This window comes from Dermacentor silvarum, chromosome 2 (assembly GCF_013339745.2).
Source record: "Dermacentor silvarum isolate Dsil-2018 chromosome 2, BIME_Dsil_1.4, whole genome shotgun sequence".
NCBI classification, from domain to species: domain Eukaryota; kingdom Metazoa; phylum Arthropoda; class Arachnida; order Ixodida; family Ixodidae; genus Dermacentor; species Dermacentor silvarum.
In genome coordinates, this window is record NC_051155.1 from 104539968 (window position 1) to 104567321 (window position 27354).

The 27354-nt window shown below is 45.6% G+C and overlaps 1 protein-coding gene across 3 annotated transcripts in view; it reads right to left on the reverse strand.

The window, feature by feature from the left end:
• LOC119441663 (ATP-binding cassette sub-family B member 6-like) overlaps window positions 1-27354 on the reverse strand; it is a 110921-nt gene that overhangs the window by 51691 nt on the left and 31876 nt on the right. For all 3 annotated transcript variants that reach the window (XM_049661510.1, XM_049661509.1, XM_037706260.2), the window contains exons 9-13: window positions 19888-20009; window positions 12647-12756; window positions 9940-10005; window positions 7694-7902; window positions 6364-6427 (exon numbers count right to left, since the gene is read on the reverse strand). In XM_049661510.1, the coding sequence (XP_049517467.1) occupies window positions 6364-6427; window positions 7694-7902; window positions 9940-10005; window positions 12647-12756; window positions 19888-20009 (571 nt within the window). The remainder of the gene's footprint in view (window positions 1-6363; window positions 6428-7693; window positions 7903-9939; window positions 10006-12646; window positions 12757-19887; window positions 20010-27354) is intronic.

Consider the following 27354-nt stretch of genomic DNA (forward strand, 5'->3'; position numbering starts at 1 on the left):
GACGACTGTAGTACCTGAACCAACTTTCGACGTCAATCAGAACCTTCCCAATCATAAGAAACAACAGCTAAAAGCTCTGCTCCTGCAATACAAGGACTGCTTCTCATCGTCGTCAAAAGTTCGACAAACCCCTGTCGCCAAGCACCGCATTATAACCGACGAATGTGTCCGCCCACTCCGTCAGAGCCCGTACCGAGTTTCGGCGCGCGAACGCGAGGCCATAAGGCAACAAGTCGACGAAATGCTACGCGACGACATCATCCAGCCGTCCAAGAGTCCGTGGGCGTCCCCCGTGGTGTTAGTGAAGAAGAAGGATGGAACCCTACGTTTCTGCGTCGATTATCGTCGGCTCAACAAGATCACGAAGAAGGACGTATACCCCCTCCCACGGATTGACGACGCCTTGGATCGACTCTACAACGCAAAGTATTTTTCGTCGATGGACCTCAAAACCGGCTACTGGCAAATCGAAGTCGACGAGAGGGACCGGGAGAAGACTGCCTTTATAACACCAGACGGACTGTTCGAGTTCAAGGTCATGCCGTTTGGTCTTTGCTCGGCACCTGCGACTTTCCAGCGCGTGATGGATACAGTACTGGCAGGATTGAAGTGGCAGACTTGCCTCGTCTATTTGGACGACGTCGTTGTGTTTGCCTCAAGCTTCGAAGAACACCTGCGGCGCCTTGAAACAGTTCTTCAAGCAATCAAAACCTCCGGACTCACGTTAAAGCCCGAAAAGTGCCACTTCGCATATGAGGAGCTCTTGTTTTTGGGCCACGTCATCAACAAGTCTGGAGTGCGCCCCGACCCTCAGAAAACTGCGGCCATCTCCAACTTTCCTCCGCCCGCTGACAAGAAGGCAGTGCGTAGATTTCTTGGACTGTGCGCCTATTACAGGCGCTTCGTCAAGAATTTTTCACGGATCGCTGAGCCACTGACGTATCTCACGAAGGCCGACGTGGAGTTCAAGTGGGAGACGCCGCAAGTCGAAGCATTCGAAGAACTGAAGCGACGCCTGCAATCGCCGCCAATACTTGCGCATTTCGACGAAAACGCCGATACCGAAGTCCACACCGACGCAAGCAGCGTAGGACTCGGCGCCGTGCTTGTGCAGAGGACTGACGGACTAGAAAGGGTTGTAAGTTACGCTAGCCGGTCACTATCGAAGGCGGAAGCAAATTATTCCACAACAGAAAAGGAGTGCCTCGCCATCATCTGGGCTACATCAAAGTTTCGCCCCTACCTCTATGGCAGGCCCTTTAAAGTTGTGAGCGACCACCACGCCTTGTGTTGGCTAGCTAACTTGAAGGATCCTTCAGGTCGCCTCGCACGCTGGAGCCTGAGACTTCAAGCATTCGACATCACCGTCGTTTACAAGTCCGGGCGAAAGCACTCTGACGCCGATTGTTTGTCTCGCGCCCCCGTCGAACCGCCGCCACAAGACGACCAGGATGACGACACTTTCTTGGGACCCATCAGTGCCGACGAATTCGCCGAACAACAACGAGCCGACCCGGAACTAAGGAGCCTTGTAGACTACCTGGAAGGCAAGACCGTCATTGTGCCGAAGGTGTTCAGGCGAGGATTGGCGTCGTTTTTCTTGCAAAACGACATTCTCCTAAAGAAGAACTTCTCGCCTCTCCGAGCCAACTACCTCCTCGTGGTACCCTCAGCATTGCGTCCAGAGGTTCTGCAAGCTCTCCATGACGACCCAACGGCTGGACATCTCGGTTTTTCACGCACTCTCGCGAGGATACAAGAAAAATACTACTGGCCTCACCTCTCTGCCGACGTCGCCCATTACGTAAGGACATGCCGAGACTGTCAGCGACGCAAAACACCGCCGACAAGGCCAGCCGGACTTCTACAGCCAATCGAGCCACCTCGCCGACCGTTCCAGCAGATCGGGATGGACTTACTGGGGCCTTTTCCGACGTCGACGTCCGGGAATAAATGGATCGTCGTGGCTACGGACTACCTCACCCGCTACGCCGAAACAAAAGCCTTGCCCAAAGGCAGTGCCGCCGAGGTAGCCCGATTCTTCGTTGAGAACATCCTCCTGCGTCACGGTGCCCCAGAAGTCCTCATCACCGACAGAGGCACGGCCTTTACGGCAGAACTTACTCAAGCCATTCTGCGGTACAGCCAGACAAGCCATCGCCGCACCACCGCCTACCACCCGCAGACGAATGGCCTTACCGAGCGCCTAAATAAGACCATCGCCGACATGCTGGCAATGTACGTCGACGTCGAACACAAGACGTGGGATGCCATCCTTCCGTACGTGACCTTCGCATACAACACGGCCCTGCAAGAAACGACGCACATGACGCCGTTCAACCTGGTCTACGGAAGGAACCCGGCAACAACGCTTGACGCTATGCTACCAGACGTCGCTGACGAAGAAAATCTCGACATTGCCACTTATTTGCAGCGTGCCGAAGAAGGTCGACAGCTCGCCCGCCTGCGCATCAAGAACCAGCAGAGGACCGACAGCCGACACTACAATCTACGACGACGCTACGTCGAGTACCAGCCCGGCGACCGTGTTTGGGTCTGGACTCCGATTCGCCGACGAGGACTTAGCGAGAAACTGTTGCATCGCTATTTCGGACCCTACAAGATTATCCGACGTATTGGCGCACTGGACTATGAGGTCGTGCCAGACGGCATTTCGCAATCACAGCGTCGCCGGGCACGACCTGAAGTCATCCATGTGGTGCGTCTTAAACCTTTCTACGCCCGCTGACGAACTTAGGTACTTTGTTACTTTATTTTTTTTTCTTTATTACGCGTGGTTTTGTTTATATACGCTTTCACATTTGTTTGTAGCATCGGGACGATGCTTTTTAAGGGGAGGGTATTGACACGTATACATGTTTATCTTTCACCGGTGGCCGCTTTCCACCGGCTAACAAATGTTAAACGTTATCGCTCGGCGCAGGACGCGCCTGTATCGGAAGTTTCTAGAACGTTATCGATGCTTCTTTCCATTGCCTGTTTTCACCGACGCTTCTGTTATCTGATTGCATGACTGACGCGAATTGTCCAGAACTTTCTGGAAGACACGCGGGCATCAGGGATTAATCTAGAACCTTCGATGACTCAGGTATAAAAGCTGACGCGTTTCGCCGCTGATCAGATTTTCGACGATCGCCGACTGTGTTCGCCGCTATCGTTGTGCTTTGAGTGTACCTTGCTTTTGTGGGCACAGGTTCGCCCAATAAACAACCAGTTTCATCGTACACAGTTTTACGACTGTTTTCTTCAGCGTCACTACTACGTGACAATACGAATAAACGCCGCCCCACCGACAGCCGCGAAAGACAACAGCGCGCAGTCACGCGCTTTCTCTCATTCTCTTTTGGTGCGGAGGTGCGGACGCGACGCCGGACAGTGCGGAGGCCGCGACTGGGCGCGAACAGTTGGAAGCGGTGGCGCTTTTGTTGCTTTTGTGCTTTTCCTCCTTTTTCGCGTGCCATCAGACGGAGTGGCTGCCGTGCTTTGGGTCGCGTTCTTTGAGTTTGCGCCATTTTGCCTAGTCGCAGCGAGCTATGTCTACCGAGATACGATCCCGGCTGATTCGTGCGGCCGCACGCCGAGGCGCGGGAGCCTCCGTTGGCGCGTCTTCCGTTGGCTGCGTTATCGGTGCCAATGGCACAGGGCGATTGTCGGTTTCGCTGCTGGAGTCACACGGTGAAAGATAGCGCGGCACATAATCCACGGTGAAAGGTTGCGCTCGTTCAGTCTGGTGCTCCTCCGCTCCTCCCGCTATTCGCCGTATTTTTCTTGCCGTAGGAGCGCTTCCGTATTCCGAAGGCGTGCTTCGTCCAAAGTTTATTCGCCATCGTCGCTCCACCACTAACCTGGGAGCTCTCAGTAATCCAAATTCTGTGTGTCAAGTGAATACGCCGGCATGGTTTACGAAGCAGACAACTGCAGTTGCCATCTTGCCCCTGCCAGAGCAGCAACCACTGGAGAGACGCCTTTCAGCACGGCAGCCAATTGGAGGCCCGCTTTCATCGGAGGGCCCGTGTGACTACCTATCGCAGACCCGCGCTTCTTTTGTGTTTGTGCGTTTGTTACAAGGTGGCGACAACGGACAAATTGAGAAGCGGAACGGCGAAACTTTGAGCTTTCGAACGATACTAAGATGGCGGCGCTCGGTGGCGGGAAATACGAGATATGGCTCCGTGAACTGCGGTGATTTTGCGCGTTTAAAGCTGTTTTCTCGCCCTGAGCACTGACGAATTAAACTTTTTTGGGCTCTTTTAGTGCGTTTGCAGCCAAACCATTTTGACGCAGCGTTGATTAGGCGTTGCAGATACCCAAACGCGTGGTTTTCAAAAATCTATTTTTCTCGCGATTTTCGCGATCTGATCCCCACGTCCCACCTCAATTTACCTAGTTTTAATTGTGTTTCGATGATACGAATTTCGGCTAATACGAATATTTTCCGTGACCCCGTGAGATTCGTATCATCGAGATTCCATGAATTTCTGGATGATACACATTTTTCTGTGGTCCCGGTCAAGCCCCATTACTTTGCAACGTGCTAGCGAATGGTTGTTATGAATCAATTTTCGACCCGCATCGGTTGATACGAATATACGCCGCCCCACCGACGGCCGCAAAAGAGAACAGCACGCAGTCACGCGCTTTCTCTCTTTCTCTTTTACACGGACGCGGCGCCGGATGGCGCGGAGGCCGCGACTGGGAGCGAAGAGTTTGAAGCGGTGGCGCTTTTATTGCTTTTGTGCTTTTCCTTTTGTGCTTTTCCCCATGGGGAAGCACGGCCACCGCAGCGAGCGAAGGTTCGTGCGGTCTATCGCTTCAACAGAAACTAAGTGGTGTAAGCACAGCGTATACAAAGGTCAGAGCCCTGTGGAGATCGCTTTCAAGATACGGTGCGCGCGAAAAACCTACAGCCGGCACAGGCGCAAAGTACAAGAACGCATTTGTTGGCAGAGTAGAAGCTGCCCCCCCCCCCCTCCCTCCCGCACTGCCTTCACGCTTTGCTCCTTTCACGTGGGAGATTGCGTCGCCAGTTACCCTTGCGCCCGGTTGCAAGATACGCATTTGGTGCCGCAGCACAGCGTCGCCACCCCTCCCTCCCATACCCCCACGGCCTTTCGCGCGACGGAAGACGTGTTTGCTCTCCGCTGTGGGTTCGCTCTCCATGAAGGCGCGTGTCCCCCGCACACTTTCACTCGTACATACGGCACGCGGCGACGATTTTATCACCCTTGGACTCATGCTCCACGTATCATGCTCCTCCTCTGCATCGCCCTCGTTGATCTCCTCTCCCATTAGTGGGCGCACCTCGTTGAGAAGCATGCTCGCTACCGCCCTTGTCGGGGAGATTTTCCCACATAAGCCGCATTATAACTGGCATTTCGTCTCGCGTGGCTGCACTGTAAGCGGTATGCGTATACATGGAGTTCTATGGGAGGGTAAACGGGAGTCGGAAAAGGCTGCGTTGTAGCCAGTTCTTCACTATAAACGGTGACGTTGTAAGTGGTCTATACTGTAAATGCTTTTTACGTGCGTGTGCCTGAGTTAGTTCACCTCTGACTCATTCATTTAGCTAGTTTTAATTGTGTTTTGATGATACGAATTTCGGCTAATACGAATATTTTTCGTGACCCCGTGAGATTCGTATCATCGAGATTCCACTGCTCATCACAGATCGCTGTAAAGGTAAGGCCCGCGCTCAGCCGCCGCCGAGGCGAGACTAAGCCACCATCCTCGGCTCAACCTCGCACGCTTTCACTCATGCCTAGAGCATACGGCGCACGGCCAAGGTGTTATCCCACTTGGACTTTATACGGAACGTCACCACGATGCCGACAACAAACGGCAGAAATGCACCTGGAGTGTCCATATTATTGCTATCGCAATAAAAGGCAATGGGCAAGAACAGTTATTACAGTTGAACCTTTTCTGTGTGCTACCATCACAAATAATGGACTAGTTCTAGCCACTGACCCTACAGCTATGGACAAAACAGCCACGGCAATAGCATAGTGACATGATCAAAAAGATTAACAGACAACTGCAACATTTAGAATTTAGCTAGATTACTGTGCAGTTATAATTTCAGAGGCCTGTCATTCTTGATGGCTTTTGAGAGCTATAAATTTCGCAAAAGCATGCAGTGTTGTAAACATTATTCTAAAATGGGTCCTGTTATTTTCGCAGTTTACAAAGCAAATCATTCGTTGCGCCTCATTCTGCACAGTTATAAGCTCAGCAGCACTCCGAAACTACTACTTAATGCTTCTAGTGCAACGTGCTTGAGTAGATTCGGTTGATTAAAGCACAAACAATTCACTGGTGCCGAAATAGAAAATGGGCACTCACTTCCGGCTTAGTGTCAAGAAGCTCAAACATGTTCTCCATGTCAATGAAACAACGCTGAATCATTCTGGAAGTACACAGGGCAAACAAACAAGTCAAACCTTACTTATGATGGGCATTTGGATTATTGTTTTCTTTTTTAACGATGACATGACCAGTACTAAAAACACTGAACTGCAGTAGAGCAACAGATTAACCTCATTATGATGAAGTCGCATCCAACATGAAAATATTAGGGGTGTGCAAATAGTTATTCTAGAGACCAAATTGAATAACAGTCAAAATAGTGCCAAAACGAATTAAATTTAATAGTGAATACTTTCTGAACAGTGTTCGAATAATGAACAGCCCTTTTCCCCATTGATAAAAAACAAATTTTCCATCCAAGGTGTTCACTACATTAGCAAGTTTCTGTCATTATGCAACACATTATAAAGCACGCTTTCTCAAAACCTTGAATAAAGCATTATAAATAAATCAACAGAATTTTTTTAAGAATGCATGGTTGTGCATTATCAGAATAAAGTCTTATAAGGCAGACTTGTGACCCTGTTAGCATCTGTTTATACCATTGAGAATAAAGCGAAAATGCGTGACAAGTGCAGTGATGCCAGAAAGAAAAAAAGAAAAAAAAATGCACTTTTTCTGTATTTCAAATGGTTGATGCAGATGGTGCTACTATTACATCAAATAATATTGCGATTGAGCTTATTCAGATTTAACCCCTAGAGTTACTCTTACTATTCAGATTTAACCCCTAGAGTTTTTGCAACCACAGTTGCAAAAACAATCAATAGTACCAAACAATATCCATTGCCGAATACAATGTCTGTGTGAACTTTTAGAGTTATTGCTGTTGTCTGTCCCTTTCTCACGTCCTTTTATATTGCATTGTTTCTACTCAATGAACTAACCAGCCAAAATGTGTACGCTTCTGAACTTTGAGAGCTAACGATTGCAACTAAGTAACTTTCTTTCTGTTATATGTCTACAATAAATGCTGAGAGCTTGTATGATGACTGTGACATATTTTCTTACTTTCCTACTTTCGTAATCCACTCATGCCTGCAATGTCTTTGTTATTGCTATGATAGCATAGAAAAAATAATAATAATTAAATCAAACTGTCACAACCATTTCTCACCAAGGCAATTTTGCATAATCTGTATTCTCGGGTAAGGTGCACACTTTTTTTCCCCATAAATTTGTCCCTGAATTGCATGATTGTGGCCCATACATGGATAAAAAAGTAAGTAAATCTGTATCTGTCTTGAAAAACTGCATAGCACAAAAACATCACAATGTTAGAAGGGCAAAGAAAGAATAGACGCACCTGTAGTAGGTGCCGAGGAAATTGAGCGGTGTGTACAGCTGCATGATGTAGGTGAGGAAGAGCACATAGTCGCCCACCTTGAGGCCCGACTCGTGGCCAGCAACCATGTGTGCACACAGCAGCGCCCCTCCGGCCACGCCCACCGCAATGACAACCGTCTGGCAGCAGTTGAGCAGATTCAGGGACGCATTGCTGCGCCATTCGGCAACCTGCGTTGAGCAAGCAAATTTAGCACTTCTGAGAAGGAACATGCTGTGCACCGCCACGAAGAACACTGGCAGGTAAAAAACTGAACAAAAAATTTATTATGAGCCTTAATGTCCAAAAGCAGATTTCATTCATTCTGATTTCATGCTGCGTCCACAATTTACTGCTTCCTCAATCTTTTGCAGGTTATAATTTCGGATAGTCCCTTACTTTCTTCTTGTTGATCAGTTTCAACAGTTCAGCGAATGCTATCTGATCTCTCAAGTTTGACACTTTCATGTTTTGTCGTTTCTTTATTAAGTCCTTTGTTACTTGGGAGAGCTTACCTACTGGTTGCCTTGGTGCCTTACCTCCCACTTCAATTGCTGCTTCTAAGATCAGCATTTACGGTTTCATTCATTACCACTATGTTATCTTCATTCTAAAGCTGCATATTTGTTTGCGAGCACCAGCCTGAATTGGTCTGCTTTACCCTTACTGCATCTAGGTTGGCCTGTTTCTTCTTGACTAATTTTGTTCTTTCTCTCTTCAAATTGACGAGAAATCCTAGACCTCACTAACCTATGGTCACTACACTTTACCCTACCTAACACTTCTACATCCTGCACTATGCTGGGAACGGCAGAGAGTACGAAATCTATTTCATTCCTTGTTTCTCCAGTAGGGCTTTTCCAGGTCCACTTCCTGTTGCTGCGCTTCCTGAAAAATGTATTCAGTTATTCGAAGCCTATTCCTTTCCACGAATTCTACCAACATCTCTCATCTAACGTTCCTAGCATCGATGCCGTAGTTGCCAATTGCTTGCTCACCAGTCTGCTTTTTCCCCACTTTTTCACTAAAGTCGCCCAAGACTACAGTATACTGAGTTGGCACCTTTCTCATTGCTAATTCAACATCTTCGTAAAACTGTTTTATTTCCTCACCATCGTGACTGGAGGTTGGGGCGTAGGCTTGTACTACCTATCCAGCTTAACGACGTCTGCTACCCTCTCATTAATGCTGTAGAATTCATCAATGTTGCCCGCTATGTCATTATGGATTAGAAATCCTACCCGAATTCTCTCTTATCTGGAAGACCTCTGTAGCAGATGATGTGGCCATTAGTCAGCACTGTATAAGGATCACCAGTTTTTCTAACCTGACTAAGGCCAATAATATCCCAGGCAATGCCTGATAATTCCTCAAATAGCCCTGCTAAGCTAGCCTCACTCGAGAGGGTTCACGTGTTGAACATTGCCAGGTTCAGATTCCAGTGGCAGCGTGTCCAGACCCGAGATTCTTAGCACCCTCTGCCGCGTTGCAGGTGTGACCGCCGCCTTGGTTAGGTGCTCCGCAGCCACTGGGAACTGAGGGCCATGGGTAAATTGTAGCAATCATCAGGGAAGTAGTGGCCAAATACTGCACCAGGGAGGCCAATTCCTGTTCTGGTAATGGAGTGACTTTGCTGACGCTTAGTGGGCCTTCCTAATTGGTTGCACCTGGACTACCTTAGCCCCACCAGCTCTCGGCAATATATATATATATATATATATATATATATATATATATTTTTTTTTTTTTGCTGGTGTCAGGTGCCCTTCATACCTGTAAATGTAGTGGACTGGAGGAGGGTTCAAACTTACGACCTTCAGATTAGAAGCCGGGTGTTCTACCTGGCATCAACACTGGCATCATCACTGGCAACTGGCATCAACACTGGTTTAAGCTCTGCACAGAAAGTTTGATGTGCTACATCATGGATCACTGCATGTAAGTTTGTGCCTCACTGAGGTGAATTTCAAAAATAGTTTCACGCATTTAAAAGATAACAGCCTTTTGTAACTTATGTCGTCTATTGTACTTATGTCAAAGTATGCAATGAGATTTTTAAACGGATTGCCAAACAAAGTCTTACAATTGAATGACAGCTCATTCATGTTTTGGTTTTGACCATTCAATAATTCAACATTCGGATAATTTGTAAATTTTTTTAGGCTTGGTGTAAAGGCATAATTATTGCTTTATACCAGAGAAAAGATGAAGTAGACACACTAACTTGCCTGATACTTTTCGATGCATTCTTTGTAGCCAGATACTTCGTATTCTTCAGCATTGTAGTATTTAACCTGAAACCAAGGAACAGAGAAGTAACACCTTCAGCACCAGAGCATCATACAATGGTTTAATAAAGTACTTAAATGTGAAATGAAATGTGGGGGAAGAAATTAACATTGATGTCTGTTCACATAAAATTGCAAATGGAAGGACTTGCGAGGGCAAGCTCATATATTTCGCTTGCTCATAGAGCTGCAGATATACATGCCCTTGCTCATCAATTGCCACCTGAGGCACAAGTTGACAAACTTGCGCAAGCGAGGTGTCGGCAATATGGGCTTTACTGAAGTCTCTGTTTACTGTGGCTGAGTATCATGGCTCCATCTAGCATGAACTCGGTGAGTGACAGCTTTTGCTTAAGACACTTTGGCGTGTACTAGGGGGGTGTGCTATATAAAGATCCTCAAAAACAAATAAAATATGAATACTTAACTTTGAATATTGAACAATGATATGCAGATGCCCTTATTAGCGAGTTTAACACACTGAACATTGCAATCATGTTGTCGACAGTATAAACAGACCAGCAGGCCACTTGTTTAACCATTGCTAATTAAAAAAACGAACTACCGTATATTCCGGTGCACAAGTCGCACCCTTTTATAAGTCACACCTCCCTGAAAACAGCCACTTTTGCAGAAAGGTTAATATACAAGTCGCACCTTTTATATATGACGCACACGTTTCACGCATTGCGGGTTCGCACGTACATATCCTCGTCGCGAAATGCCATACTTACCCGATTCTTACGGGCTCAGCTACTGCGCACCACTGATGTCCCAGAGATTTTGGACACGCAAGACATGAGGCGGCCAATATCAATGGTGAATTAAGGGCGATACCCGGCAAGCATCTCGCTCTCCAAACGATACTTTCACTCTCCTTATCTCTCGCGATGGGCCGGCGCCGCTGCTTTCGTCAGCGGTTGTCAGCAGGGCAAGGAAGGAGCGCAAATTGTACATCGCCTACTCAGTGATGTGGGAGCCAAAACAAACGTTCGGAAAGCGAAGTGGTTCCAGTGGTCTCACACCATCGGCAATATAATAGAGGAAGAGCCAAGATCGTGCCACGTTTCGACACGTACGACCTATTTCACACCGTGTGCACATGCATAGGTGTGTATAACACGAGCTTGTGCGCATCGGCAAGCACATGTGCTCTGAGTGCTGCCGTGTAACACCTGCCACCTTCAGTAAATTCCAAATATAAGTCGCACCGTTGTATAAGACGCACCGACGAAAATATTGGGGAAAAAATGCGTCCGATACACCGGAAAATACGGTAATTCACATTATCTCTGGTGTTGCCAATATGTGCATTATTATACAGCATCAGATACCCACTAACTCATGAGTCATTTGGTCCAATGTCAGCTGTCACTCAGCTCATCTTGCGTCAAGTGATAAGCTCAGGAGCATGGTTAGCGCTACAAAAGTAATGACAAATGAGCGACGCAATAGCTGTGCTAGCACCCAAGCAAAATTAGGTGGTGGCATAACTGTTTGCTACCACTATTGCTTAGAAAAGAACTGCAGGTACGTATAATATTTTCCCTGTGTAGTGCACAGAAGGCGTGGCAAGCCCCTTTTGTTTTCCTTCAATGTGGGACATCCAACTAACTCACTACTCAGTATTTTGAAAACACGGTTAGACTTCCATCAATTCGACTCCAGTTCAATTTGATTACTAGCATCCCAGCCAGTGCTCATGCACTTCTAGAGGCAAAATGTTTAGTTATTTGGATCCTAAAATTGGCCTTCGCCGAATAATTCGAACATGAATAGTCAGCACACAAGTGCCCGATTTCTCTGGGGACCCCAATAGAAACAAACCCCTTTAGTGGCAGCGTCTGTCTCGGTGGTGCTTAGGGGAGAGTGAATGCAGTGAACACACATTAAAAAAATTTTCCGTTGAAAACGCCTGTTTTCGGCCTGACATAGGAAGATTTTCAAGCAATAATCATTTCTCACAATGTCTGACTATGGCATTTACCTAGTTCTAAATAGGGCCTTTTTTTTTCGGCTAAATTCGGTCAGAAATTGCTTCAAGGTGCACTCAAACACAAAACCAAAACCGCTTTCACAGTGCTTGTACCCTTTACAGCATAACACAAATGCATTGCAGTGAAGTGGACTTTAGGAAACCAACTGTCACTGTGCAGCACATTTTAGACCCTTGCCCATATTTCTTGCCGAGAAAGTGGGTGTGCGTAGATTTATATTTTGTTTTGTGTTATAGCGGTGTGTTTTACTGCTTTTTCGGCGTGAGAGCTCTACTACGCTATGTCTCACAAGGTCATTCATTGTGTCGCAATGACCTTGAGCTGCCGGAGCGCAAGTGTGGCAGGTGTGACGTCACGCCACGTGATCTGTTGCGTCGCAGCTGCACACGCTCGGAGCCTCGCCGCTGCGGTACCACGTGACTAGGCAAGGGTTTAACGGCTGCTTCACCAGCACTTGGTTGCACAGTCTTGCCATGGATGGTGTGCCGTCTGGGCCGTATGAGCGTGTGCTTCAGCGCAAGCAACAGACGTAATTTTGTCTACAACTGCAGACCTGCAGCAGGGCACACCACGGAAATCACAAAAGCAAGTCCCCCGTTTGATCTAACAAGCTGGCTCAGCAACTCAACTTTTGTACTGTGTGCACTTACCGTTTCAAAATTGAGAAGTGCATCAACTCCTCTGGCCTGGGCTGCATTGTCGAGCTGGTTCATCTCCCGCCGAAACTTGGTTCTCCACTCAGTAATGCCAACGGTCGCCACTACAAGGATCATGACAGTTGAAACGCACACAATCTTAAACCGTTTTACGTATTCCCTGCTCACACAGCCTGTCTATGAATAAGAACCCTGGTGTAATATGTAGTCAATGTCTTCTAAAGTCAACAATCGCAACGACTTAAATGGTTTTTGATGCTTTGACTTTAGGGGGATGCGAGTGTGCTGCTTATGCAAGAGCATCAGTTTCATCATTTCCAGCAATCCTAGTATGAGAGGGGATCCACTGAAACTTCAGTGTGAAGCCTTTGTTTCTGTGGTCTTTCGTGAATGATAGTGACTTGCGTGTGAACTTGTTGGATGGTAAATTGTGATAAAGTTGGTGCAATGCAGACTTCAAGTTTGTAAAGAGTAGAGTAGAATCTAACTTTTTCAAACTTGCTTAAGAAGGAATGGGGGTCTCAAAATAGCAATAAAATCATTAAAAATGTCAATTTTCAGAAATCCCAATTTCGAAGTCATTATAGTCTAAAGTATGCTGCGGCAAAATATTGCTGAATTCCATCAACAAGTGCTAAAAAACAATAATTTAGAAGCGCAGTCAGACGAAAATCAACACCCAAATTTGTAAATTTGGCCTGACTTCAAGCCGCTGTAGCTCAGCACAACGACAACCGATTGGCGCCATCTTGGTGTTGTTACAAAGCTGCTTCCCAGCATTTGAATTTGGTGTGCTTCAAGCCAACCCACGCCTCACAGAGCCACAGCAATTGGCGCCTTTTGACAAGTCGTGAGAAGGGCACTGATTAGGTAGAGCACGTATGCATGACGTCACCGCGCAGCGAAGCACAGCCCTCCGATTGGCCATGACGCACACCTCCGCTCCTGGCCTTCCCGGCGCGGCCAGGCCTTGTGGCTTGAAGTGTCTGCTACTGCTCACTCCGCTATCCTAGACGTGCATTTCCCTTTGTGTTTGTGAGCCTTTTCTCTTTGCCGTGAGTTCACCCACGTTAGTTCTTGGTTGCTCTACCTGCGTTGTAGCATCTGTTTTGTTTCATGTGCTTCGATGGCCCACGATGCTCGTTTGAAAGTAAACACACGGAAAGCACGCAGCAAAAAGAGACGCGCTTGGAACAAGAACATCATGTCATTGAAAATCCCAATTTCGGTGGCACCGCTGCCTGTTTCTTCTGTGGTCAGTACGGCTGGGCCATGCTCAACAATGTTGACTTCGGTGCCATCGCAAGCTCGTTTGCCACCACTTGATGCGGCTGGAGCAAGCTGACAATGACGTGCCCGGGCCAAATTCGCGAGCGGAGTGCATGGACACTGTGTTTCACTCCGAGGAGGAGTGTGCAGAACACGAAGAACATGCAAAAAACATGAAATCTTCCTTGGCAGAGATTTTGCTGACTTCGCGGAAGTTCAACCTGCTCGACGTCAGCATGGTGAGTGACGACGACAACGATCGCGGCACGGAGTTAATCATCGTCGACATGAAAGTGATGCAAAACTTTTTTGCTACTACTACATGTACCAAGTGTGGGTCAGTCAGTCGCCAGTTCTCTAAGTGTAACAAGAGCCAGTACGGACTGGCAGAGAAGCTGAAGCTGATGTGCTCTAGTTGTGACTTAGCCGAGCTCCGCTTTTAGTCGCCCCGAGTCAACAGCCCAACTGCGATCACGCCCTTTGAGATAAATGTAAGGGCAGTGAAAGGTATCCAGAGCAGTGGAAGTGGAGTGACTGCGCTTGCGGACTTCTGTGCCACCCTGAACCTCTCCCACCGTGGCCTTCATCACAAAACCTTCAGGGGACATACGGACACCATGGTGGTAGCTTGCCAAGCAGCTGCTACAGCCACAGAAATGGCAAGTGTACAGGTGGTCAAGACCCTACAGAAGGACTTCCTCAGTCCGATTGGGAATGTTGACATCATTTTTGACAGCACATGGAAGACTCGTGGACACAACTCCAACATTGCTGTCGGGTGTATCATTGAACTATACATGGGTCTGGTGTTAACCAGGTTGTGTTGTCAAGGTACTGTCGTGGCTGCCAGGGGGCACGTGACCGAAGTGACGAAGGCTATGGTGATTGGGCAGTCAACCACAAGTGCCTAAAAAATATAGACTGCAAAGCCGGACGGATGGAGGTTGAGGCAGCCCCGATTCTCTTCAGGTGCTCTCTAGCAAAGAATGGGCTGCGCTATATATGGCTGCGCTATATATGGCACATTCCATGCTTTGAAAGAAGAGGGTGTCTATGGATGCACTAACATAGAAAAAATAGGCAGTGAATGTCATACTGTTTCATTTGACATCCACAGATGACGCCCCAGACCACAGTCACTGTCCAGAAGGTGCCAGTTCATGAAGCGTTTACAACCATGCACTGGCCAGCCATGAAAAACTACCACCTCACAAAAGTCCACTGCCAGCCTCTGTCTGCACTGCTCTGGAGCCAGTCCTTGCAAGGCTGAGTGATCGTGCCCTATTGCACCGTTGTACTGATAGGATGACCTAAAAGGCAATTGAGTGCCCGCACTCCGTTATCTGGAGTCAAAGCTCCAAAAACACACACGAATCTCTGCTTGCTGGGGAAAGGGCTGTTGCAGAAGCAGTCTCATGTTTCAACCAGGGAATTGTAGAAACCAGCAGAACCATTGCAGGGCAGCTTGGCTACAGCCCTGGGAGCTGCCTCACCCGATGGAGCCTTGAGAAGGAGAAGAGGAGGCTCTGCAAGGCTAACAAAGGGTACACAGAGAGCAAAAAGCTCAAGAGGAGGATGGCCAAGAGACACAAGCCCAATGTGAGCCAGGACTACTAACCAGGATTGCTGTAAGATGGCTGAACACCGTGAAGTGACTCACTTTTTTTTTTTTTTGTCACGTGCCTTTGCAGTATGCATGTTTTGGTCATGTCTACCTGAACCAATTTTAATAAATCTGGTTTTATTTTGGTCAGTAAGAATACAGCTTTACTGTAAAGCCCTTCTTTTTCTTACAGGCTCAATAGGTAAAGTTACAAATTTTCTCAAAACTTTGAATGCGATTTACTCAGCTTTGTGATTTTTGTGAAGTGCCTCTGCCTAATGGAAGTAGTGAGGAAGTTTCCATGAAACATTTTAAACAAACATGGTATCATTCTTTCAGTAACAGTGGAGCTACAGGCTAAAGCTTTTTTTTTTTCATAACATTGATGCAATTGCAATTATTTGATAAATAAGCTAATTACTCGAAGATAATTCTTACCTTCCATGTTTGAAAATTACTTCTGATCAATGAAACAGCTTTATTGACATTTAATTAGCTTTAGCCTGTGGGGTGGACCTTTTAGAAGAACCACTTAGTTCTGAAAATAACTTTCTGAATTGTAAGTTACCGTAATGAACCGCAAGAAATTACCTATTTACAACGCGAGATTTTGTCATTACTTCCTTTTTAAATGAGATATTTTAAATTTGTTTGCAGATCTCAATCTCCATTCACTGATGCACATGCATGTCAATTTTAATCAAGATAGGATAATAAATAAACAATTTTTTTTACGACCCTCAACTTAGATTCAAGTGTGTAGATTTTCCCTTCACCTCGGGAAATAGGACATGTGACGATTTGTCCACTGATAATAATAGGGAAAGCTTTGACAAGTGGGCCTGAATAGCACTCGCTGCTCCCGGAGCTATTCATGCAAGATGATGGTGCTGGTAGCCAGAGACCCATACGCAGATGTCATCAGCATATATGGACATCTTCACTGGAGCTCAAAGGCCTAATGCATGTAGGGAGACTAGCCATGGTGTTGTTAAAGAGTAAGGGAGATAACACACTCCCCTGTGATGCGCCGTAAAAAATATGCACTTCATCACTCAAAACGTCCCCATGACAAAATTTAATGCTGCGATCATCCAGAAATGTGTGAATGAAATGTGCAATATGACCAGCGACACCTATCACTTGTAACTGGCTGATGATGGCTGTTTGAGACAAACAGTTGCTTGCCTTCGAGACACCCATAAAAACAGCAAGTGTCGGGAAGCCATCTACACTGCAGTGTTTTATGTGGCTTAACAGGTCCAACACATTATCTCGAGTGCTTAGACCCTATGTAATAACTTCGGTTGGTCCTCCCACGTTTCCAGCACTGGCAACAAAGCCAATCGTGTGCTATGGCGAACGTGCACCCCGATATATTGCGATGGATTGAAGCCTTCCTTAGTAACCGCTCACAGTTTGTCCTTATTAACAACAGCCCATCTGTTTCCCTACCGGTAACTTCTGGGGTTCCACAAGGATCTGTCCTCGGGCCTCTCCTCTTCTTAATATATATTAACGACTTACCTTTGCATGTATCCTGCAATATTCGCATGTTTGCAGATGACTGCGTCGTTTACCAAACAATTACTAACATGTCTGATCAAATCTTCCTTCAGGAGGATATTAACCGCTTGCAACAATGGTGCGATTGCTGGTTAATGACACTTAACCCAAATAAATGTAAAGTAGTGGTATTCTCCCGCCGACGTAACCCACTAGCTTACCCATACACAATAAATAACATAGACGTAGAAACTGCGCAGTCTTACAAATACCTTGGTGTTACCCTTACTAATGACTTGACTTGGAGCGCTCACATTACTAACGTCATATCATCTTCTAATAAATCTCTTGGTTTTTTAAAACGAAACCTAAAGCAAGCGCCCAAGCATGTGAAATTGCTAGCCTATAAAAACTTAATCAGACCTAAACTCGAACATGCATGTGCCGTATGGAGCCCTCATCAAGCATATCTAATCAACGCACTTGAATCGGTGCAAAACCGTGCCATAAGGTTCATCCATTCAACGTATTCCTATGATGTCAGCGTGTCGTCATTGAAAAAAGAATCCGGTTTGGTCCCACTCGCTAATCGTCGTCGCATCTCAACTCTCTCTCTTTTTTTTAAGTTTTATCATACTTCACTTAATCAACCGCCATACATTATTCCCGCTGCCCGTATATCACATCGCACTCGGCACGCGTACCAAGTTGGCCGCCCTCGCACTCACACTACCACTTTTTCAGGCTCATTCTTTTTTCGCGCAGCAACAGATTGGAACAACCTGCCCCACCAAATTGCCGCCATAACCTGTGCACCTACATTCATGCAAAAACTAACAGACCATTTTTTAGAATAAAAAAAAAAAAAATGTACGGGATCTATGCTATCTATCTGTGTACTAGACGGAATTATGTACCTAATTTTCACGTGTGTTGTATTTAAAACTTGTACTCCGTTTTCCTTAAACTTATGTATAATAAATATATGTACGCCCACCCCTTATGTAATGCCCCTCTGGGGCTTTTAAGGTAATAAAATGAATGAAATGAAATGCTGTCCGCACTGCAATCTACATATCGTTCCCCCTGCGGTAAACTTACTAGAATATTGAACACTTGTCCTACGCAAACTGGAATATCAATGCTCATTTTGGGACCCACACCAATTTGGCCTTTCAACAGCCTTAGAATTTATGCAAAGTCACACAGCAAGGTTTATTCCCTCCGACACTTTTTACTACACTAGCATCACAAAACCTAAATCATCACTGAACTTTCAAACTAACGAGCAATGCTGCAAAACTGCAAGGTTATGCCTTTTTCGTAATTTCTTTTACTCACTGCTTCATGAAACTGACATTGCACCTACGCATCACACTTCATCCCGTTATAGTCATCCAAAGGCTGTTTATCCCCCTGTAGCTCACGCTACTGCTCATCTTTCTTTGTTGAAACAGCGAACGAATGGAATCATCTTCCTGCCAAAGCCATGCAACACTCTCAGTCATACATCTTTCAAGGCATTCATCAAAAATAATGCCTGCTGCATATGCCTACACCTCACTTTATGTAATACCCCAAATGAAGCAATTGAGGCAGCAATAAATTTAATAAATAAAGAGTATTTGTTATGTTTGAAATATCACTTTCCTGCCAATGACTGCATAAAATTGAATTGTCTTTTTTGTTTAAGACTACTGAATTTTATGCAGCCATGTGCGGGAAACTCAAGGCCATATTGATTCACTCTGCCATAAATAGATACGTGTAAGTAAGTGATATTTCAAACCTAACAGATACTCCGGGATTAAATCGAAGTGCATTTACTTTAAAATCCTACATTTGATTGCCCGTAGATACATGGTTCATTGGCCGCTTCCGAGTGCCCTTCTAAGCTAGTCAGGAACTGGGGTGAGCTTGACGGAAATACTCCAAGGCTGTTAGTTTACTATATTTCCTATCTGAAGAGAGCACACGGAGTTTTTAAGAAATAAAGATAAAAAATGCTGAACCATATTAATGATGTAGTCGTGCTTCTGAGTAGAGAATGATATTGGATTTGCTAGACGAACACAAAATAGGGTGCAAAATGACCGTCCGGCGGTGCCTTTCACTTTTAATGTTTAGAATTCAATGCAGAAATGGCATCAAAAGAGATGAACGTCTACTTGCATTAAAGGGCACCTCACCAAGTTTAGGCATTGCAAACAGACATGCACGTTGCAGTGATAATGCCCTAACGATCATGTCTGAAAAGTATCAACCCACTCCACAGTGCGAAAGCATTCGAAATTTGAAATCAAAGCCAGTGCACCCTCTCTGTTGAGGAAGTCCCACTTTTTGCCAGAGAATCAAGGCCACAAGCATGAATGCCTCTACGACAGACAGTCTACAATGACGTTGATTATGGCGCGTGATCTTAGCAGGAAATTGTCCAATGCAGAGCACACAAAACCATCACTGGAAGCACTCCGCGCAGCAAGGACTGAAGAAAAAAAAAAGGAGGCAGGTCTAGGATGTAAACGTGATGCAGTCCCTCGCCTCCGGTATGGCTGAAGGCAGGGAAAGAATGCCGGCGCTTGCAGATGTTAGTCGCGGCAAAGAGAGAGAGAGAGAGTGCCTATGCTGGCAGTGAAAGTGGGATGACAATGCAAAATTTCAGTTCTTCCTATTTCCTCTAATAATGAACCAATGTGAAAAATTCTAATGCAAAAATGCGTCCTAGATGGCGCTTTACAACTTCCAGTGTATACCCAAAATTTGCAATCCAGTCTGATGAGGGGCCCTTCAAACAAGGAAGCAAAGATGGTGACCATTTCAGTGCTCTGCCTCTGAGTGCATGTAACGAACACCTCACCTAGATATAGGGCCATGGTGACGAAGACAATCAGGCCAAACCAGGCGTTGAAAGAAACAGTGAAGTAGACGACAGCGACCAAAATGTCGGCCACGGCTGGGAAGATGTTGAACAGCAAATAGCTGGAAACAAAATCAGCTTCTAAGTCTCTCTCTGCAGCTAGGGCATCCTTTTAGTAACATGTCACACATCTCCTCAACTCTAGAATTGACATGAGAATATAATTTTTGAGAAATAATTGAATACAAACAGAATAATGCTGCAAGCAAATCAAATCAAATATGAAACATTTTTTAACAGTTTTCAAATAGTGCAAAAATTTTTTTCCATTAATACAAAACTGTTCACATGCTGCACTCAAACCTCACTATAATGAAGTTGAAAGATGTGAAATTAATTCAATGTATACATTATTTTGTTATATCCATTATTCCCCTTTACTGCAATATGTGCCCAATGGGGTGCAAAATGTCAAACATGTAAAGAAAAAGACAGCTTTATTTTAAATAAACAAAAGAAGAAAAGTTGAGAGTCACTTTAGCATACGCTAAAGACGATGAAAGCAAAAACTTGCGCGATCACGAGACATTCATTAAATTACTTGACATTCCCATTCGAATGTGTTGTTACTTCCTATTACTTGTTTTCTCCCACCAAAGGTCATGTGTTCCAGTGCCTTAATTATCTCTACCTTAATTTATTGTGCTTTACTTTGCCCTAATTAACACCAAAGGTTGTAAGTTCGACTCCCACCAAATGTTGTGGGTTCAAGCGCCTTAATTAACTCTTCAATAATTAACTTCACCTTAATTAACATGAAAGGTTGTGGGATCGACTCCCACCAACGGTCGTGGGTTCGACCATCAATGGTGGCACCATGAATTTCGGTGCCATTGAATTTTGGTCCTACCATAGGTCAAGGGTTCGAGTGCCTTAACTTCAGCTTCTTTAACACGAAAGGTCGTGGGTTCGACTCCCAATAATGGTCGTGGGTTTGACCATCAATGGTGGCACCATCCATTTGGTCTTTACGGAGAAATGCATGGGCGTTCCAGTTACTTTCTCAGCGAAACGTTCTGTTATGCATTGAAGCGCAAAGGTAACTGGAACGCCAATGTATTTCTCTGCAAGGCGAGAGATTGGTGCATTAGTGCAGGCACAGCTGAGAGTGACCTCCATGATCCACTCGAAATTGCAACCTTTGGTGGGAACAAATTTCAATGGCACCAAAATTGTGGGTGCTACCATTGGTGGGTTTCTACGGACAAGAAATAGAAAGTTTAAATACCGTGGAACCTCGTTGATAAGATCTTCGCCGGAACCAGAAAATAAAATGTATCAGCCAACAATCGTATCATCCAAAGCAAGCCCCTAAACGTAAGAAAACAGGCCTACTTGATGACAAACTCGCTAGCAAAGCTTCCTAGGGCATGGAATGATACTGCTCCTCATAATAAGTGCATTATGCGGAGCAGCATCGCTGGATATCACACGAAACGGAGCCAACACACTTTTATTGCGATGGCAATTATATGGACACTCCAAGCAGATTTTTGCAGTCAGCATTGCCGTCGCCGCGAGGTTCCGTATAAAGTCCAAGGGCGATAAAATCGTCGCCGTGTGCCGTAGTGAAGAAAGCGCGCGAGGGAGGCGCGCTTTAGCTCGCGGCGTTGTGCTCCAGTACCAACTGCATACAGTGGAACCTCGATGATACGAATCTCATGCGGTCACGAAAAATATTCGTATTAGCCGAAATTCGTATCATCGAAACACAATTAAAACTAGCTAAATTAAAGAGTCAGAGGTGAACTCACTCAGGCACATGCACGTAAAAAGCATTTACAGTATAGATCACTTATAACGTAACCGTTTATAGTGAAGAACTGGCTACAATGCAGCCTTTTCCGACTCCCGTTTACCCTCCCATAGAACTCCATCTATATGCATACCGCTTACAGTGCAGCCGCGTGAGACGAAATACCGGTTATAATGCAGCTTCCGCGGTAAAATCTCGCCGACAAGGGTGGTAGCGAGCATGCTTCCCAATGAGGTGCACCCACCGATGGGAGAGGAGATCAACGAGGGCGATGTGGAGGAGAAGCATGAGACGTGGAGCACGAGTCCAAGGGCGATAAAATCCTCGCTGCGCGCCGTATGCACCAGTAAAATCACGCGGGGGATGCGCGCCTTCACGGAGAGTGAACGCACAGCGGAGAGAAAACACAAATTCTGTGGCGCGAGAGGCCGTGGGGGTAAGGGAGGGAGGGGGAGGGGGCGTGGCGACGCTGAGCTACATCACCAAATGCGTATCTTGCAACCGAGCACAAGGGTAACTGGCGACGCAATCTCCCACGCGAAAGGCACAAAGAGGGAAGGTAGCGCACCGTATCTTGAAAGCGATCTCCACATGGCTCTGACCTTTATATGCGCCGTGCTTACGCCGCTCAGTTTCCGTTGAAGTGATAGACCGCACGAATCTTCGCTTGCTGCGACGGCTGCGCGTGGGGAAGAGCGGCCGCCGCTTCAAACTCTTCGCGCCCAGTCGCGGCTTCCGCGCTGTCCGGCGCCGCGTCCGCGCCTCCGCACCAAAAGAGAAAGGGAAAACATGCGTGACTGCTCGCTGTTCTCTTTCGCGGCCGTCGGTGGGGCGGCGTTTATTCGTATCAACCGACGCGGGTAGAAAATTTATTTGTAACAACCGTTCTCTAGCACGTTGCAAAGTAATGGGGCTCAGCCGGGACCTCAGAAAAATTTGTATCATGAGGAAATTCGTATTAGCCGTGATCGTATCATCGAGATTCCACTGTATTTTGCGACCGGGTGCAAGGGGACCGAGCGAGTCAATCTAGCATGCGAAAGGAGAAAAGTGGGAAGACAGCGTGGGAGGGAGGGCCTGCGGCTTCTATACTCTGCAAACAACTGCGCAAGAAAAATGAATGCACACCAACTAGCCCAATTCCTAGCTCTTCTAACTGCATACTTGTACTTTGCATGGCCCCGAGCAGTCGTGCGCGACGTATCTTGAAAGCGATCTCCACACGGATCTTACCTTCATATGCGCTGTGCTTTCGTCGCTCAGTTTCCGTGGAAACAATAGACCGCATGAAGACCGATAGACCGCGTGACCGTTAGCCACCTTTGCTTGCTGCCGCGCTTGCACGCCAGCGTTTCGACAGCGAGTGTCCGCAGTCATCGAGTGTGATGTGTTCTTGTTTGCTTTTGCGCACTGACACCTTGGTTGTTAATTCAGTTAGTAAGCGAATGTTTCCAAGTTTATACAGCCGATAAAATTACCATCCTTACTCTGTATAGCTGTCTACCAATTTGCTAACGCAAGTGATGCTTCGCCTTTCGAGCAAAACTGTGTCTTTTTTTATTGAGCAACTTTAAAATAGCTAGTCAGTTTTCGCTGAACTTTCTTTTTTTCCAAGTTCATAAACAAGTTTTTTTGAAAGTTATAAAATGAGGCCAGGAATTCCGAAACAAAGGAACACTGTAGAGCAGCGTGATACGAGTGATGCGACTGGTGAACGAAGGCAGGCGCTTTGTTCAGCCCTGTGCCTGCATGATCTCGCCTGAAAAGCCAACCAAAACAAGCGCGAGCGATAGCTGACGCGAGCAGACGATCCTACGAGTGCAAAAATAGTGGTTCGGCAGATCCGCATGACACCAGTTTCCCGCCGGAGTGCGCGTTTTTCCGCTAGTTTGTCGCCGGCACTTAACACGTTGTTCGTGGGTCGTTGGAGTGTAATGTAATCTAGTACACTTGAATATAAAGCTACGAGCTTCAGAAATACCAGTTTACAGTCGTATCATCCCATTTCAGGCGAAAACGCGATCGTATCAACCGCATGAAAATACATTGATTCTATGGGGCGGGGCTGTTGGCCGCGAAAAGAAAAACGTATCATCCCGAAAAACGTATTACGCAGAATCGAATCAATGCGGTTCCACTGTACTTCAATATCGAGAATTACGTTATATATTGAAGTTTGTTATATTGAGGTGTAATTGTATTCGAAAAATATTCTATATTCAATTTGCTTCAGGCTCTACTTGATTCGAATTTGATTTAATCTCAAAGACTACCATTCACACACCCCTACTCTAATGCACTCTAATTACACTCATCTATGCAGTTCTGATGGCCACGTGCCATCAGAACTGCATAGTCGCTGTCCATCATCACATCAATAGCAGCCACGGTTTTGTCCACAACGGTTGCGGCAAACAGCAGTTTCGTTTTGACTCCATGCAATGGCTGCTCGCGCAATGTCACAAACAGGGTGGAAGCTATCGAGAATGAAGTGCACCAGCTACATCACAATGGACCAACTGTCTGCTAGCAACCAGCTCAGTGGTGAAAAAATAATCGAGATGTGCATGTGGTAGTGAAAAACATGTCTTGGATGAAGACATGCGCCCCGACCGCACTGCAAAGGAAGTCGCAAGGCCTTCACTGCTGCGAGCGCTAATCAGGCACGAGATGACGAGAACTGAAACTTTTGCAGTGCTTTTGTGCAAAATAGAAAGAGGATTTGCTGATTCATTCAGTAAATAAAGGTGTGTTGACGTCAAAACCATTTGTTTATGTTTTCTTGGTTCCCCCGATAATTTTACATCGGTTAATTTTGGAATTATTTACAGTCTCGTGAAATCAGAAATAACGAGGTTTTACTTACACTGCACAAAGGGGTACATGGTAGTACCAAGGAAAAGCTTGAATAACAGTATCGAGGAAAGGCGTGTCACACTCGAACTGAAAACGCCGAGACTTGAAGATGTAGAAAAAGAGATGGTCATTCTACAAGATTCAGTGAAAAAAATGGCGAAGCAGAACGACCTTTTGCAATCAAGATTGAATGAAATGGAAGACCGTTCAAGAAGAAACAACCTTTTATTCCATGACGTTCCGGATTCCAATGAATCTTGGGCGCAAACCGAAGCACGCATCAAAAATATTATATCCGGCGTTGCTGATAGTTTTCCCCCAGACTCAATCGAACGCGCTCATCGCCTGGGGCCATTTGTATCAAATAAATGCCGACCAATTATTGTGAAATTTTCCAATTATAAATATAAAGAGAAAGTGCTTTCCATGCGCGCGCAACTCAAGGAAAGAAATGTAGGCGTCAGTGAAGATTTTTCGCCCGCCACACGCCATGCCCGGAAAAGGCTTATAGGGTTCGCTAAAAGCCAGTTTGATGGAACACCTTTTAAATTGGGATATAACAAGATATCCATAAATAAAGATCAGTTCATGTATGACCAAGCATCTGACACAGTTCTTGCGCGTGCTCACCCAACTGGCGATAGCCGCTCTTCACGCAATAAAGCACACACTACAACATAGGATCACGTGAGGGGTAGTGGATGCCGTTCATCGCCTTTAACAGTACTTTTCTGCAACATAAGAAGCGTACTAAATAAACGCGCCTGTCTCGTTTCTACCATTGACACTTGTACTGCTGACATTGTGGCACTAAAGGAAACCTAGTTACATTCTAACATTCGCGACGCTGAAATCTTTCCATTTATTGACCATTTCACAATTTATCGATGCGATCGCATCAACAGGCCCGGAGGTGGCGTTCTGTTAGCCGTCCCAAAGGCGTTTCCTTCTCAGCGCATTGAAATAACGAGCCACCTCGAAATGCTTTGGGCTTTAGTTGAAATTAATCATCAAAAAGTTGTTATAGGACTTTGTTACCGCCCCCCTTCATATACTAGCACTTTTGTAAATGAATTACACGATGCCATTAACAGCGTTCTATCACGTTACCCCACTTTGCCACTGTTTCTACTAGGAGACTTTAACATCCCTAGCATAGCATGGTATTCTGAACCACCATTAGCTTACAACAAACTAGCACCAGATTTTTTAGACTTGTGTTCCACATTTTCACTCACTCAGCTGGTCCGGCAACCTACCAGAATCACTTCAACCGTGTCGAACATTCTTGATCTGTTGCTAACATCCGTACCTGATTTTGTCTCTAACCTTACATGCTTACCTGGCTTAAGTGATCATTCACTTATTACCTTTCAGATGAACTTTTCGCGACCTAAATCTTCAAAAAAATATATGTTTATTAGAAACTACACGAACGCTAACTTTGAGGCAATTAACCGTGAGCTTTCGACCTTTATAGATACATTTTTTAACCACTTCGACAACCGTAGTGTTCAATCTAACTGGACCATGTTTATAGCTAAAGTCGCTGAATTAACCAACAAGTACATCCCGCTTCACCGAATAATTTCAAATCGTAATGCACCATGGTTTAATATTACTTTTAAGCGTCTAGCAAACAAAAAAATGCGGCTGTATAGATTAGCCCGGTTACGTCCTAGTGGCATGCGCTGGGAACTGTACAAACAAGCTTCCGAAGAATACGCGGTTTCCCTTAAAAAGTCGAAGATTAATACTGACCACCAATCCTCGAAAGTTCTGGCGCTCTGTAAATCCTAAGGCTGATGACACAGTAAACCTTATCGACAGCACTGGTGGTGCCATCTCTCCCGAAAAATGTGCATCCGTGTTTAACACCATTTTTTCGCGGAACTTTTCTGATGACCAAAATTTCCCGCTGCCAGAATTTTCATGCTCCGAATACACCACTATGTTTCCTATAATTATTCATTCTAGCGGTGTAGAAAATGTTATTAACAAATTAAAATGTTCCTCTTCACCCGGCTGCGATGAAATAACCACAAAGTTCTTGAAAGCCACAATGGTGTATTCATCAATTATTTTAACTACACTGTTTCAGCAATCATTGGACAGGGGATCTCTTCCAGTTGAATGGAAGATCGGGAAGGTGATTCCACTTTTCAAGTCAGGTAACCAGCAATCTCCATTAAATTACCGGCCCACTTCCCTCACAAGCATTCCCTGCAAAATATTTGAGCATATTTTGTTTTCAAACCTTGCTAACTTTCTCGAATCAAACTCAATTTTTTCGCCATCACAACATGGTTTTCGCAAATCATATTCTTGTGAAACCCAACTAATATCTTTCACTCACAAACTTCATGCCATCCTTGATCGTTCTTCTCTTATTGACTGCATTTTCCTAGATTTTTCTAAAGCGTTTGACAAGGTATGCCATAAACTGCTTCTCTACAAACTACGTCAGCTTAACATAGACACTAAACTGCTCTTTTGGCTAGAAATCTTTCTTACTAACCGTTCTCAGTTTGTGTCGACAAATAACGTAAATTCAGAGCACACTGCTGTTCGATCTGGGGTTCCTCAAGGGACGGTATTGGGTCCTCTACTCTTTCTTATTTACATTAATGACTTACCTTCGTGTGTTTCCTCGTACATTAACCTCTTTGCCGATGATTGTGTTGTCCATCGCGAAATAACCTGCGTTGATGATACTAAAGCCCTTCAGTCCGACCTTGATGCTATTAACAAATGGTGCAACATATGGTTGATGGAACTTAACATAAGGAAATGCA